General features: G+C 35.3%; 1 protein-coding gene across 1 annotated transcript in view; it reads right to left on the bottom strand.

Moving 5' to 3' along the window:
- The window catches only part of LOC136040167 (nucleolar protein 12-like), a 32,318-nt gene that overhangs the window by 15,039 nt on the left and 3,180 nt on the right, over positions 1–14,099 (bottom strand). Inside the window, exon 2 of the mRNA XM_065724292.1 lies at positions 303–413. Within this exon, the coding sequence (XP_065580364.1) occupies positions 303–413 (111 nt within the window). The remainder of the gene's footprint in view (positions 1–302; positions 414–14,099) is intronic.

The raw sequence follows: 14,099 nt of genomic DNA on the forward strand, positions 1-14,099 counted from the left end.
TTACTAAAAAAGATAAATAGGCTTAAAAAAACTCAGAAAAATAGTCAAGTGAAGAAACTTCCTCACTAATTGGAATTTGGAAGGACAAATTTTATATTTGGAAAACTAGATAATAGGGGATAGTTAGCAGTCTTCATTAACAATGTAGGCTGCTACCTGTCTCCCAGTCTTTCGTCCCAGTTTTCAAGAAAAAACTAAATCAAGAGGCACTCTAACAGATAGCTTTCTAGCCCAGCTAGTTAAGCACAAAGCCACAAGAAGAGAATAAGAAGGTAAATTATGAAATTAATTGTGTTACTTACTGTGCTTCTCGCTTTGCCTTTTTTAGTTCGGCTTTTACTTGCTCTTCAAGTTTCTTCTTGTATTTCAGTTTTCTTTCCACTTTTCTTTTGTGAAAACCATTAAGGAAATCTCTAGAAAGAATACTAGCTCAAACGATTATCTTAAATATTAAGCGAGTAATGAAGACCTTTGAAAAACAATATAGGCCTCATGATTTCCTTGCTGAGTTTGAATCAGCTAGGAGTTTCGGGCTAAGCTTACTGGTGTACTCTAGCAGACAGCATATTTTACCATATTAAAGTAGTGTAGGGAGAGGGGTTTTAATTTGAAACAGAGCCTACCCTGGAGAGCCTCTGAATGTTGGTTGCAAGTGCAGGCAGATTGTGTGCCACTCCGAAGGAGACAGTAAAAGTCAAGTCAGGAGGATCGCTTGGGAAAAAAAATGCGCTTATCCGATTTTTAGGGATTGTATTTTCCGAGTAGTTGCCAAAGCTTACCGATTTCAAAGAAAAAAGGCTTTTTCCTTTAATTTTTAAATTTTTAGTTCTTTAATTTTTAATTAATTTTTTATAATTTAATTTTTGCTTTAATTTTTTCCTGGAGCTGCTCACAGGCATGTTGAAGACTGCTTTTCATTATCATCATTTTATTTATAACCCATCACAAAAAATTGGGCAGAAAGCCCAGAAAAAGACAGAGTAAAAATCAAGAAAAGAAAAACAAAAACCAAACAGAAATAAAAACACACTTTGACAACTACAAGGACAAACAGAAATGACCAAAGATGGGATGACTTCTGGCATTCGGCGGTGAAATCACAAATAAGCTTCTCAATAACTCCAGTTGGGTTTACCAAATGATACTTTCTTTGCCAAAAAGAGTTTCTGTTTAGACTGTTTTAGATACCTAATTATTGGAGTAGGAAATTTTATGACTATCAAGTCAAGAGGAAGCCAATAGTTTCCCTCCTGATCAGCCACCTGACCAGGTGGCATCCTGATCCCTATGCTACATATATATATATATATATATATATATATATATATATATATATATATATATATATATATATATATATATATATATATATATATATATATATATATATATATATATATATATATATATATATATATATATATATACATATATATATATATATATAAATATATATATATATATAGCCCACATATATGTATACATATATTCTTTATTATATTTTGTATATATTTTTTTATTATACACTGTATTATTGCGCGACAAGCCAAAGCTTTTTTGTGTTGTGGTCATAATAAATTAAATAGTAAAACAAATGCAACAACTGAAGACTTTTTCAAGATCCAGACAGGGACACGCTCGAGAAGCAAGTAGTTTCCCTCCCTATGCTGATCAGCCACTAAAGTAAGCCATATTGTTTTTGCGATTACAAAGCAATATCCAAGACGTGTCAATATAATTTACTTTCTGGGTCATGAAAATTTCGAATTCCTTTTTTCATAAGCATGAACTGAATCAATACAAATCAATCATCTCTATGACATTTATGTGAGAATCATGAGTTAGAGCTGAAACTAAACAATACTCTCTGTCATCTAACATCAATCTTTACTGCTAAATTTGCATAATAGTGAACTAGATAAACAGTATAAACTAGGTAAACTAGATAAACAGAATAGTGAACTAGATAAACAGTAGAGAGTATGAAACAAACAGAGTAAAAATACCAATATTTAACTTTCGCTAATAGTTTTTCTTTTTCAAACAAGCCAATTTTATGAAGGATGTTTTTATTTTTTGCAATCAAACTGCAATCTTGATCTACCTTTTCTTGGGTACCACCTCCAAGATTGGCTATTGAGTCTAGGCATTCCCAAAATCAAATTTGAAAAACAAATTTAGGAAATGCACAAGTTTTTACATATATATTATCATGTCAATCGTGAAACTATGCATTTCTACATTTGTAGAAATACATGGTCACTGCAAAGGGTCACTGCAAAGAGTCACTGCAAATTACAGAATATAAATGTTTCTGAAAAAACTCACTAGATTGATAAAAGTTTTTTTGTAACAGTGAAAATGAGTTACTTACATGTCATATTACATAAATTTATTTTTTAACCTATGATCAAAATTTTTTATTTTTTCATAAAGCAGAGTTGTGAGAAAGAGGTTGAGGAGGGGACAGTCCCTTTCATATACGGAATAATTTCTTTTCGTTTGAAGTTTTAATGTCGCTTCTTATTTTCAGTTAAAAAAAACTCGTTTTTTTATTTAATTTCTGAACAGTTTTGAATTAATGCAGGTTTTGAATTTGACTCGCTGAACACGAATAATCCAAACGAATTTTTGTATTAATTTTACTTTTTTTCAAAACTATTAATAACCTTATAATAATTTAAGTTTGATTTTTGTTCCAGTTGTTTAAGAATGACTCCTGAATCACAAAGGCTGTTTAATTATGATAATAGCCTCTTTTAAAAGTTAAAAAACAAACTTTAGCGTAAGAAAGAGGAATTGAGGAGAGGCAACCCATGTCATACACGTAATATTTTTTGTTCGTTTTAAGTTTCAATGTTGCATCTCACTGTCAGTTGAAAAAACTTGTAAGGCAAAGTAACAAAACAGCCAAAGAGGTCAAAACTATTTTTATGAAAATGAGAGTTGCAAGTTGTTCAGTCACCAGTGACTCACCAATTCTCAAATGACTGAAGTGAATGAAAGAAAAGATATTTAAAAATCTTTCAAAGATATACGTAATAATTTATGTTCGTTTCAAGTTTTAATATAATTTCTAACTTTCAGTTGGAAAAAAACTTGTTTATTTATTCAATAACAGCCACAAGCCGAAGACATACAATATCTTTGGTTTATTATCACATAAAAATCATAGCTATGAAGCTGCTTAAGGTAATATTTAATGATAAGATTGAATGGAAAATAACACAAACAAATTATTTCTTATATTTGCCGTTATTAAACAAAATTCAAACTTAAGCGTAAAGAGTAATGTGTTGACGAGGGGGTGAACTTCCTCATATTTGTAATAGGAAGGGGTTCGGTCTCCTCGTCAGTACCTCGCTCTTTGAGCTAAAGTTCAAATTTTGTTCCAAGTCTTTAAGAATAACTGCTGAATCAGAAAGGTCGTTTAATTAGAATGAATAGGTCTTTCAAAATTACTAAAAATACTTTAGCGTCAAGAGCGAGGCATTGGCGAGGGGACGAACCCCCTAGTATACGTAATAATTTCTGTTCGTTTAAGTTCTAATGTTACTCCTTACTTTCAGTAGAGAAAACTTGCTTTTTTATTTAATTTTTGATTGTTTTTTTAAATAATGCTGGGAAATCCAGCATGAATTTCATGGAAATTCTCTTCCTCCATGAAAAATGCCTCAATGGAAAGATCCTCTAACGTAACACTCTCCTCTGACCCCCCTCCCCCTCCAACCAAAAAAATCCCCCTGAAAAAGTCTGTTTAGACCTACTTCCCAAACTAGGCTATATGTTAACAATCGACAAGGTTCATAACTTGCAGCCCTTCCCCCAGGGACTGTGGAGGATTAAGTTGTACTAAAAGACATACTTATTGGATATTTCGACTATGCTGAACAAAATGGCTATCTCAGAACACGCATCCAAGATCTTTCTTCTGACAAAAAATACACATTTGTGCCGATAGGAGCTTGAAACCTCTACAGTAGAGTCCACTGATATGCTGGATTTGATGGTATGATTTTCGTTAAAATTTTGTGCCTTTTAGAAGGTGTTTCCCCCTTTTTTCGAAAATAACGCAAATCTTCACGGGCTCTTAACTTTTGATAGGTAAGACCGAATTTGTTGAAACTTTTATATTTAAAATTAGCATAAAAATACGATTCTTTTGATGTATCTACTAATATCAAAATTCCGTTTTTTAGAGTTTCAGTTAGCATTGAGCCGAGTCACTCCTTACATACCGTTCGTTACCACAAACTGATTGATAGGATTCGGTTGTTGTTTGTAGGTGTGCAATAAATCAAGAAAGCTAATTAATTATTATCTCTATGGATTCACGTAGCCTTAAATAGTAACTTTTCTCTGTCTCTTTCTCAATTGTAAGAACTACTTCCCTCCTAAATGATTAAACTGTTCCAAAACACCTTCAATTTCAGATTCCCCATAATTCCAAGTAACCAAAATATCATCCATATGTAATTGCAAAAATCAAGATATAAAAAAATTCTATAGTTAATGTTTTTACATAATCTACATAAATATCAGAGGCAACACTATAGCGTTATTTATAATGAAGGCCATAAGGCATCAATGTTTTATCATTTACTATTATTAATTTTTTTCCAGAGGAACTAAAATATGAAAGAGGTGATCTTATAAACTTCGAAGGGACTTATTCAGTTGGATTGCAATTTCTAGTGCAGCTTTTAAAAATCTAAAGTGACTGGAGTAAAATTGACCCCCCCCCCCGCCAATATGTCATATTTTCTGCAAATGCATCCGATCGAAATTTTGATATAACCGATTTGTTCAAAATAGCTCAAATATCATATAACAAAGTCTTCAGGAATTAACACAACCCCCCACAGCCCAGGAAAAGGGTTGTAAATCATGCAGCGGGGACCAAAAAGGTTCTTATGGAAAAGATGGTCGAGCAAACTTTGGAGGAGGATCGTCTGATCGGAAATTGAAAGATCTTTTCTATTTCCCTTTTCAAAGAATCAAATTGATCGTAAAGACAACTATACCCCCTTCCATGCCCTCTTTTACCCAAATGTGTCCAGTCGGAAATTTTGAGATAGCCAATTTGTTTAAAATAGTTCAGATGTCATATAACAGTTTCTCCAGGATTTGACACAGCCCCCCCCCCAGAGAACTGGGGCAAGGCTTGTAAGTTATGCCCCAAGGACATATAAGGTTTTTTATGGAAGAGATGGCCGTATGAACTCTGAAGGAGGTTCACTTCATCGGAAATCGAAAGTTCTATTTTTATTCTTAAGAAGTGATCAGATAGCAAGCAACACCCCGCCCTCTTTTCCCCAAATTTATCAAATCAAAATTTGATATAGCCATTTTGTCCACAATTGCCCAATGATCAAATAACAATGCCTCCAGGGTTGACACAAACTCTCAAGAGCCTCATGCGCTATTGGTACTTTACTGAAAACTATATGTGTATTGAACAGTCGTTTTCAGTAAATCGATAATGATGCAGCAGGCTTTAGACTTCTGCTGGTAGGGAAGGCGACAGTAGGCAAATTCATGTTTGTAGTGAATTTTATTTGTTTTATGTTTGGTTTGCATATTCAATTTAAGTTTTACTCGTTTTCAGATTTATTCATTTATTTATATTAGTACCTGTTATATGCTTGTTTACTATTATTGTTTATTTAATAAGCTCGTTTTCGGTTTCATTTATTCTTTAATGGTAACTTCTGGTGGGTTTGAGTATGAATTATAATGGGTATTTATTTCTGCTGACCTTAAGTTCAATACGGCCTTTGCTTTTTCTTAAAAAAGTTCTTTTTCAGAATTTTTTTTTTAAATTAATTTGCCAACAATAGTTTTAAAGATCCTTCTATTGTAAATACTCTAAATTGATGAGAATAAATATCCATAAACTTGACATAATTTGTGTATTTCAGAGCTATTTTCACTAAATTTAATGCTGTTTCCATCTCTACTCCTGTGGCTGACTCCCCTTTTGTTCAATATTTTTTTAAGATTTTTGGATGAAATCTTAAAATATTTATCATATGGTACATATCCGTACACTGATTTCATATCAAAACTTAATAACAATAATATAGGATCCTTCTGTATTTTTTTTTCATTTTTTTTTAGAATTCCAATTTTTTTTGTACAAGAATTTAGCAGATATATAACAAAGGTTGATTTCGCCAATAAGTTTTCAACCTTTTCTGTTGGTGATTTAGTGGTATATCATATGTCTCAGATGAATGCCTACTTTTGAGTATTTTTGATAAACCATATATTCTTGGGCTGACCAACCCCTTCAGAAAGAATTTACAGTAAATCTATAGTTTTTTTTAATAGGAATAGAAGCAGAGAACAAGTTAATATTTTTAGATATATGGATCCATAGATAACGTAATATTTTTTTTCTTCTGAAAGTAGCCTATGACGCAAGATTAAAACTTAAACGAACATAAATTATTTCGTATATGAGGAGGACTTCCCCCTCCTCAATATCCCTCTCTTCACAATAAGATTTTTAAAGAACTTTTAAAAAAGGTTTACATTCTAATTATATGCCCTTGTGTTTCAGGAATCGTTCTTAAATAATTGAGGCAAAAGTTTGAACTGTAGCATAAAGAGCGGGGTATTGAGGAAGGGGCAGCCTCTCTCATATAGAAAATCATTTCTGTTTATTTTAAGTTTTGATGTTGCGAATTTCAGTAGAAATTTTTTTTTTTTTTTATTTAATTTCTGGTGGTTTTTTCAAGTAATTCCAGAAAATCCGCCTCCCTCCGCGGAAAATCTCCCCACGAAAAAATTCTTCCCACAGAAAGTTCTTCCTACGTAAATTTCTTCTGTCGGGAAATTACCCCGGGCCAATTTTATCCTTGCTGCGAATTCACAGAAAATTTCTTGCTTACAATTCCGCCTGAAAAATACTTCTTAGTCTACTTTCATCTGAAGGACGACTTGACTTGACTTCATTTTCGATCATCTTCAAGGTCATGGGGGAATCCCAACTGTGTGAAAAGTATTTCCTAAAAATCCACCCCTAATGGAAATATTATCCAGCAGAAAATTTCCCCGTGGAGAATTTCTCCTAGTGTTAATTCCCCAATGAGAATTTCTCCAGTGGAACCCCCCCCCCACCGACGTAAAAATCCCGAGAGAATCCCAATTTTGGTGAAAATTCCTCCTAGACAATTCCTCCAAAGCATCTCCACACATAAAATGGGTCGCCAATGAGAAAATAAGACAAACAAAACTAATCTTGTGTTCTGGCAAATTTCACCTCTAGTAAACTTCTCCTACAAATCCTGACAAATTTCTCCTTTGTAAAATATCCTCTGGAAAGTTTACCCTTCAGAAACTTCTTTCCCAATGGGAAAGTCTCCTCAAAGAAAATGTATCCCAAGAGCCCTTCCCCCTGAAAATGTCGGTATACTTCTCTATAACAAATACTATATGTAAACAATGGGCAAATTTCACAACTTGCGGCTCTTCCTCTGGTGGTCAGGGCGCCATGGCATCTCCAAAGACATAGCTATTGTACTTTTCAACTGTTTCTGAACAAAATGACTGTCTCACAATTTTGATCAGACAACTTTTATGAAAAAGGGCGTGGGAGGAGACTAGTTCCTCTCCAGTTTTTTTGGGTGACTTGAAAAGAACGCTAGGGCTTTTAATTTCCGTCCGAATGAGCCCTCTCAAGACATCCTAGAGGCATTGGTTCAATACGATCACCTCTGGGAAAATAAAAATAAATGCTCATGTGACCTTTCTTCTGGCAAAAATATTAAATTCCGCATATTTGTAGACAAGAGCTTCGAGCCTCCACAATAGGGTTCTTTGATATGTTGAATCTGATGGTGTGACTTTCATTAAGATTCTTTGACTTTTAGGGGTGTTTCCCCTTTTATCAAAAATCTGGCAAATTTTTTCATGCTTATAGCCTTTCATGGGTAACACTAAACTTAATAGCTATTATATATTTGAAATCAGCATAATAGGCCAATTCTTTTTTATGTCTATTGATATCAAAACTCCACTTTTTGGTTAGTATTGAGCCACGTCAGTCCTTACCTACAGGGTATTATCACAAACTGTTTGATAATGAATTAGATTTTACAATTAATTGCAAACCTGCAACATACAACCATTATTTGTCTTTTATGTCGAATTACCCAATTCAAGTTAAAAGTAGTGTAATTATTTCTTTAGTTGATTAGGCATTGAAAAAAACCTTACCAAAATACATAAGCAGTGAACTTATCTTCATTAAAGATATTTTAGCTGGAAATGAATATCCTGAAAAGATAATTTCTCAAAAAGTAGAAAACAGAAAGAAAAAGCTAAATGAATTGACAAGAATGGAGGAGGATGATTTAAATCAAGAAACCAAATACTTCAGTTTACTGTACAGTCAAATTTTATACCAAAATGGCGTAATTATTCTAATTCAAATCATTTTAAATAATGGTGAATTATTTTTTAATCAAAAGGTTTGTGGTAACAAACTGTAAGGAAGGTGCGATTTGGCTCAATAGTAACTGAACTGTAAAAAACAGAAATTTGATAAAAGAATTGCCTTATTACACTGATTTCAAATATATAAATTTCAGTAAGTTTAGTTTTACCCATTAAGGATTATGAGCCTAAGAAAATCTTCATTATTTTAAAAAAAAGGGTGAGTTAACCCTAAAATATACAGGATCTTAATGAAAGCCACGCCATCAGATTAATGATCAGAAAACTCTACAGTAGATATTTCAAGGTCCTATCAGGAAAAATTAGGAATATTGTATTTTTAGCTAGAAGAAAGATCATGACTATTTGTTTGTGGATGCATGTTTATTTGTTTTTTGTTTATTTTCCATGGGTGATCATATAAGCCCAGGGGTCCTAAAATATCGTCAGAGGGTTCATTCCAACCGAAATTAAAAGTTTTTATGCACAATTTAAGTGACCAAAAGATTAGAGGGTAATTTGACCCCCTCCCCTGCCCCTTTTCCCAAAATCATCCGATCAAAATTTTGAGACAGCAATTTTGTTCATCATAGTTGAAAGGCACAATAAATATGCCTTTGGATACAACATGACCCCCAGAGCCCCAGGGGAGTGGTCTTAAAGTTATAAAATTTGCCTATTGCTTATGCATAGTTTTTTTTTATTGGGAAGCATGAATAAATTTTAGGATGGGGGCGATTTTTGTCAAGTTTTTTTTCAACGGCGGAATTTTCAATAGGTGAGTGAAAGTTTCCAAGTGGTGAAATTGTCAGGGGAAATTATACACTGGAGGAATTTGTAAGAGATCCTACACAGAATTATTTTTATATATGTCTTACTTTCTCTTTTCCATCTCAATTTTACATGTGCCTTTGTTATGGGTAATTGTCCTTGGTAAATTTTCACTGGAATTGAAATGTCTAGAGGATATCTCGTTGGGGAGGGTATTTCTCTGTGGAGGTTGGGCCAGATTTCTAGGGATTATTTAAAAAGCAATCAGAAATTAAATAGAAAGCTTTTTCAACTTAAAGTAAGGTGCAACATTAAAACCCATAACAAACAGAAATTAGTATATATATGAAGGGGGCTGCCTCCTTCTCAACACCTTGCTCCTTACGCTAACATTTGAATTTGTCCCAATTCTTTAAGAACAACTCCTGAAACGCAAGGGTCAATTAATTAGAACAATAAGAAGCTTTCTTAAAAGTGGCTAAAAACTTTAGCGTAAAGACTGAGGTCTTAATGAGGAGGCCACCCCCTTCATATATGTAATAATTTCTGTTTGTTTTAAGTTTTAATGTTTCTCTTTACTTTCAGTTGAGAAAACTTGGTTTTTTACTTAATTTCTATAATATAAAAGTAAACACAAGCTATTTCAACTTTGAAAATGATTTAGGAATTTGGAGGATTACCAATGGGAGGGCCTTCAAGTCCATTATTAGGTAATATTTGCATAGATTATGTAGAAACACTAACTATAGAAACAAATTCTTTTCAACCCAAATTTTGGGAAAGATACATAGATGATAGTTTGGTTATTTGGAATTATATTACTGGTTGCAATCAGGTGCCCTACTTCTAAATAGCTTGTTATTTAATTAAAAGCTACATCATTCCCCTTTATGCCAAGTCTGTTTTTCAGCAGATGAAACAATCCAGTATGTATTATTTGATTACCAGGCTCAGAGTGGGGAGACTATTATGCTAAAGCGTTTCTGCTCCATGGCTAAGATTACTTATACAGCTATCCTGGATTCTAACCTGTCCTGGGATATTACCTATCATCCGTGTCCTGGTGAAAAAAACCTTGTCATCCGTGATGGCGCCATCGTGTCAAAAAACGTGATCCCCCGGGGGGAGGGAGTCCTTCCCCCCCTCGCTCGATGGTCCACTAGACTTACCCATATCCCTTGTAAATAGTGTAAATAATGCATCAAGCCTAGCCAGAAAGACTTCTATAGGTTCAACCTTTGTTTCCGCGGCTTCGGTTTTGAGCTCTGTCTCTCCATCAAGTGCTGCATCTGATTCGTCTGAGACCAACTACGTCACTGCTAGTTCGGGCGACGAAAATCCATATCAGAGTTCAAAAGCCGGAACTAGCAACAGCCCAGTCGGCCAAAGAAAACGGACGCAACTAAGAATATTACAGATACAAACATTGATTCTTTAGTGCCAAAGCTCTCACAACTAAAAGTATTACTTTATGAAAAGGATGTAGATGTTTTCTGTGTTTGTGAGGCGTGTCCTAAGAACTCTTTGACCAAATTGGATGACGCACATATTCAAATCCCTGGATACTTACTCCTGAGCAACCTAGATAGTAACTTGTGTCGAAGAGGAGTGGCTATCTACACTAGGCTTGGAATTAAGGTAGATAAAATTGATTTTTCTATTTCTCAACCTACTAATACTTGGGTGGAACATGTATTAGTTAGACTTCTAATTGGATTTGAAATTGTGAATATTGGTATGCTTTACTGTAGCCCATCAGCTCCAAACCAACTAGTATCTAACCAAGCAGTTTCTAACGTAATACAGATCTTATGTAATCTCAATTCATCACTATTGCTTTATGGTGATTATAATATGCCAGAAGTTCGTTGGTTTGAAGGTATTGGGTACTCACCCCCTAGTAACCCCTCCTACACAACCACCCAAACCCTTGCTGACAACTTCCTAACTCAGATAATAATGCAACCCACTAGATTTAGACATTCACAACAATCATCATTACTTGACCTCCTTATTACAAATGACCCTGAGAGGATTACTTCCACTTGTTACCTCCCAGCTATTGGTGCAAGTGACCACATATGTATAATGAATGACATTAATATTAACAATAGTCGTGATGATAAACTTAAGAGAACTTTTACCAATTATGCTTTAATCCATGAAGAACTAGCTAATATAAATTGGGATGAGGGATTATCAGATGAGACAGACACTGAATCTAGTTGGAATCGTTTTAAGTCTACTTTACTAGGTGCATGTAGGAAGCATACAAAGGTTTACTGGTCAGATAAACCAAAGACTCTTCCATACCTTCCCAGGAATATTAAGAAAATTATCAGAAAGAAAAATAGAGCATGGAATAAATACCTAAAATGCAAGTGTGACAACCATCACAACAAATTCGCCATGCTCCAAAACAGCTGAGAAACATGACAAGAAAAGTTATCCAAGACCATGAAGAATCAATTGCAAATGAGTCAAAGAAAAACCCAAAAAGTTCTGGCGCTATGTTACAGCTAACAACCCTTCCCGTCGACGCACCAACAGGCTAAAAAAATCAGATGGCTCCAGTACTACTGACCTGAAAGAAATCGCTGATTGCATGAATGCCAGCTTTTGCACAAACTTCACCTCTAAGCCACCTGACATTACACTCCCAACCATACCTCCTGTAACAGTACACAACCCAATGTCCCCTGTAATCATTACTCAAGAAGATGTATTTAAAATACTAAGAAGTTTAAACTCCAACAAAGCTGCTGAACCTGATAATCTCCACCATCGGCTTTTGATAGAATCTGCTGCTCACATTTCCCTCCCCCTTTCCAGAATATTCAACATGTCCCTGGCCAAAAAGTCAGTACCAAATGATTGGAGAACAGCAAATATTATACCAATTTTAAAGAAAGGTGACAAGGATAACCCAGGAAATTATCGACCAATAAGCCTAACCTCAGCCATTTGCAAGATCATGGAAGGTATCATTAACCATGCTCTTATAAATTATTTAGAAGAAAATACACTTATTAGAGATAGACAACATGGATTTTGCAGGGGCAGGTCAATCGACACCAACTTTATTCAGTCATATGATCATGCAACTAAAATTTTGGATATGGGTAAACTGGTAGAGATTATCTTACTTGACCAAGCCAAAGCCTTTGACAAAGCTAAACACTCATACCTGTTGCTGAAGCTTAAAGCTTATCAGGTGCATGAGGATGTGATTGATTGGATTGGAGCATTCCTAACTGGTAGATCTCAACGTGTCATGATCTACACTGATAATGGCGATCCATTTTTCTCCTCCACTTCCCCGGTTATAAGCGGCGTCCCACAGGGCCAACGTTGTTCAGCATATATATTAACGACTGTACAACTTATCTATGCAACCTTTTAACATTATATGCTGACGACTGTAAGCTCATTGGGCCTGCTGAAACTGAAGAAGAAAGAGCCTGCATTCAGCTGGACTTTGACAGGCTATCCTCTTGGTCATCAACTTGGGCCCTACAATTAAATGCAAGGTACTGCACTTAGGGCACAATAGCCCCCACCATCCCTACCATATAGGGTGTGATCAGTTGGAAGCAGTTGCTGAGGAAAGAGACTTAGGCGTCATTGTGGACAAAGATTTAAAATTCCACAGCCACACTCAGGCTCAGGTTGCAAAAGCTAATCGAGCTCTCAGACTCATTAAGTGCTCTTTTGTCACCAGAAAGTCATGTGTGGTTATAAAACTTTATAAATCCCTTGTCTGTCCCCACCTTGAGTTTGGCTTGACTTTGGCCTTTCCCCAAAATAAAATGGACACAAAAGCCCTTGAAAGTGTCCAAAGGAGAGCAACCAAACTGGTCCGTGGCTTAAATAATGTCCCTTACCAGGATTGCCTAGGATCTCTGAGACTTCCAACCCTCACCTATCGAAGATATAGAGGAGATGTGATCATGGCACGCAAAATTTTCAAATCCGGTCACCCGAACCAGACCTTCACCCCCTCTTTGGCTAACAATTCAAGAGGTCACAGTCTTAAGCTTCACCTGCCTGGATGTCGGAGAAGGGAACGACATGGTTTCTTTTCCATTCGGGTGGTCCCCCTCTGGAATAGCCTATCCAAGTCTACCATCCAAGCTGAGACTCCCCACTCCTTCAAGGCTGGAGTCAACAGGGACTGGGAGAGGGCCGAGTGGAGGCTGGACTGGGAAGCTAAGCCAACATAATTACATCACTCACCACCAGCAAGAACTACAGGAGGATCTACCACCTTATCTTGCTATCTCGCAAATGCAATTTAAGGTAATTTTAAGGTAAGGTAATAAGATATTTATGGAATCAATTGATATCTTAAAGAAGAGAAATATTGTTTAGTAACAAATAAAGCTTGAAGAAGCCAATTTTAAAAGGATGTGGTTTATCTATAGCTTTTGACTGTGCAGAAGAGGGCAGGAATGAGTAGGAAGAGCTGTATTGGTACCGGCTGGCCTAGGCACCTTAAACTGCTGGGGACAGGCTCAGGTACCCACACTTCCCACAATCAATAGCAGTATATTATTGTACATAATTGCATGTATTCATTGTTTGCTGACTGGAGGAGAATAGTGCTTCCAGTGGCTAGTCTCCCTAAAGAAGAAGTCAAAGGGGTGAAAGGACTTGTTGTTAGTCCATATACTTCACTACAATTTTTGGAACTGGAACTGGAACTGAATAATATTCCCTAAACAAGCATCAATCTTAAAAGCAAAGGTCAGGGTGTAATTGATTCTGGAAACAGTCAATGTACCTCTGCCAGATTACCAAATAAAAAGATCCATTTATTTTATAATATATATATTTTTAAGACCTGTGTCCACCAGCCTTAGAATTCCTCTAGAGTTCATTCTATT

This window comes from Artemia franciscana, chromosome 20, assembly GCF_032884065.1.
Source record: "Artemia franciscana chromosome 20, ASM3288406v1, whole genome shotgun sequence".
NCBI lineage: Eukaryota > Metazoa > Arthropoda > Branchiopoda > Anostraca > Artemiidae > Artemia > Artemia franciscana.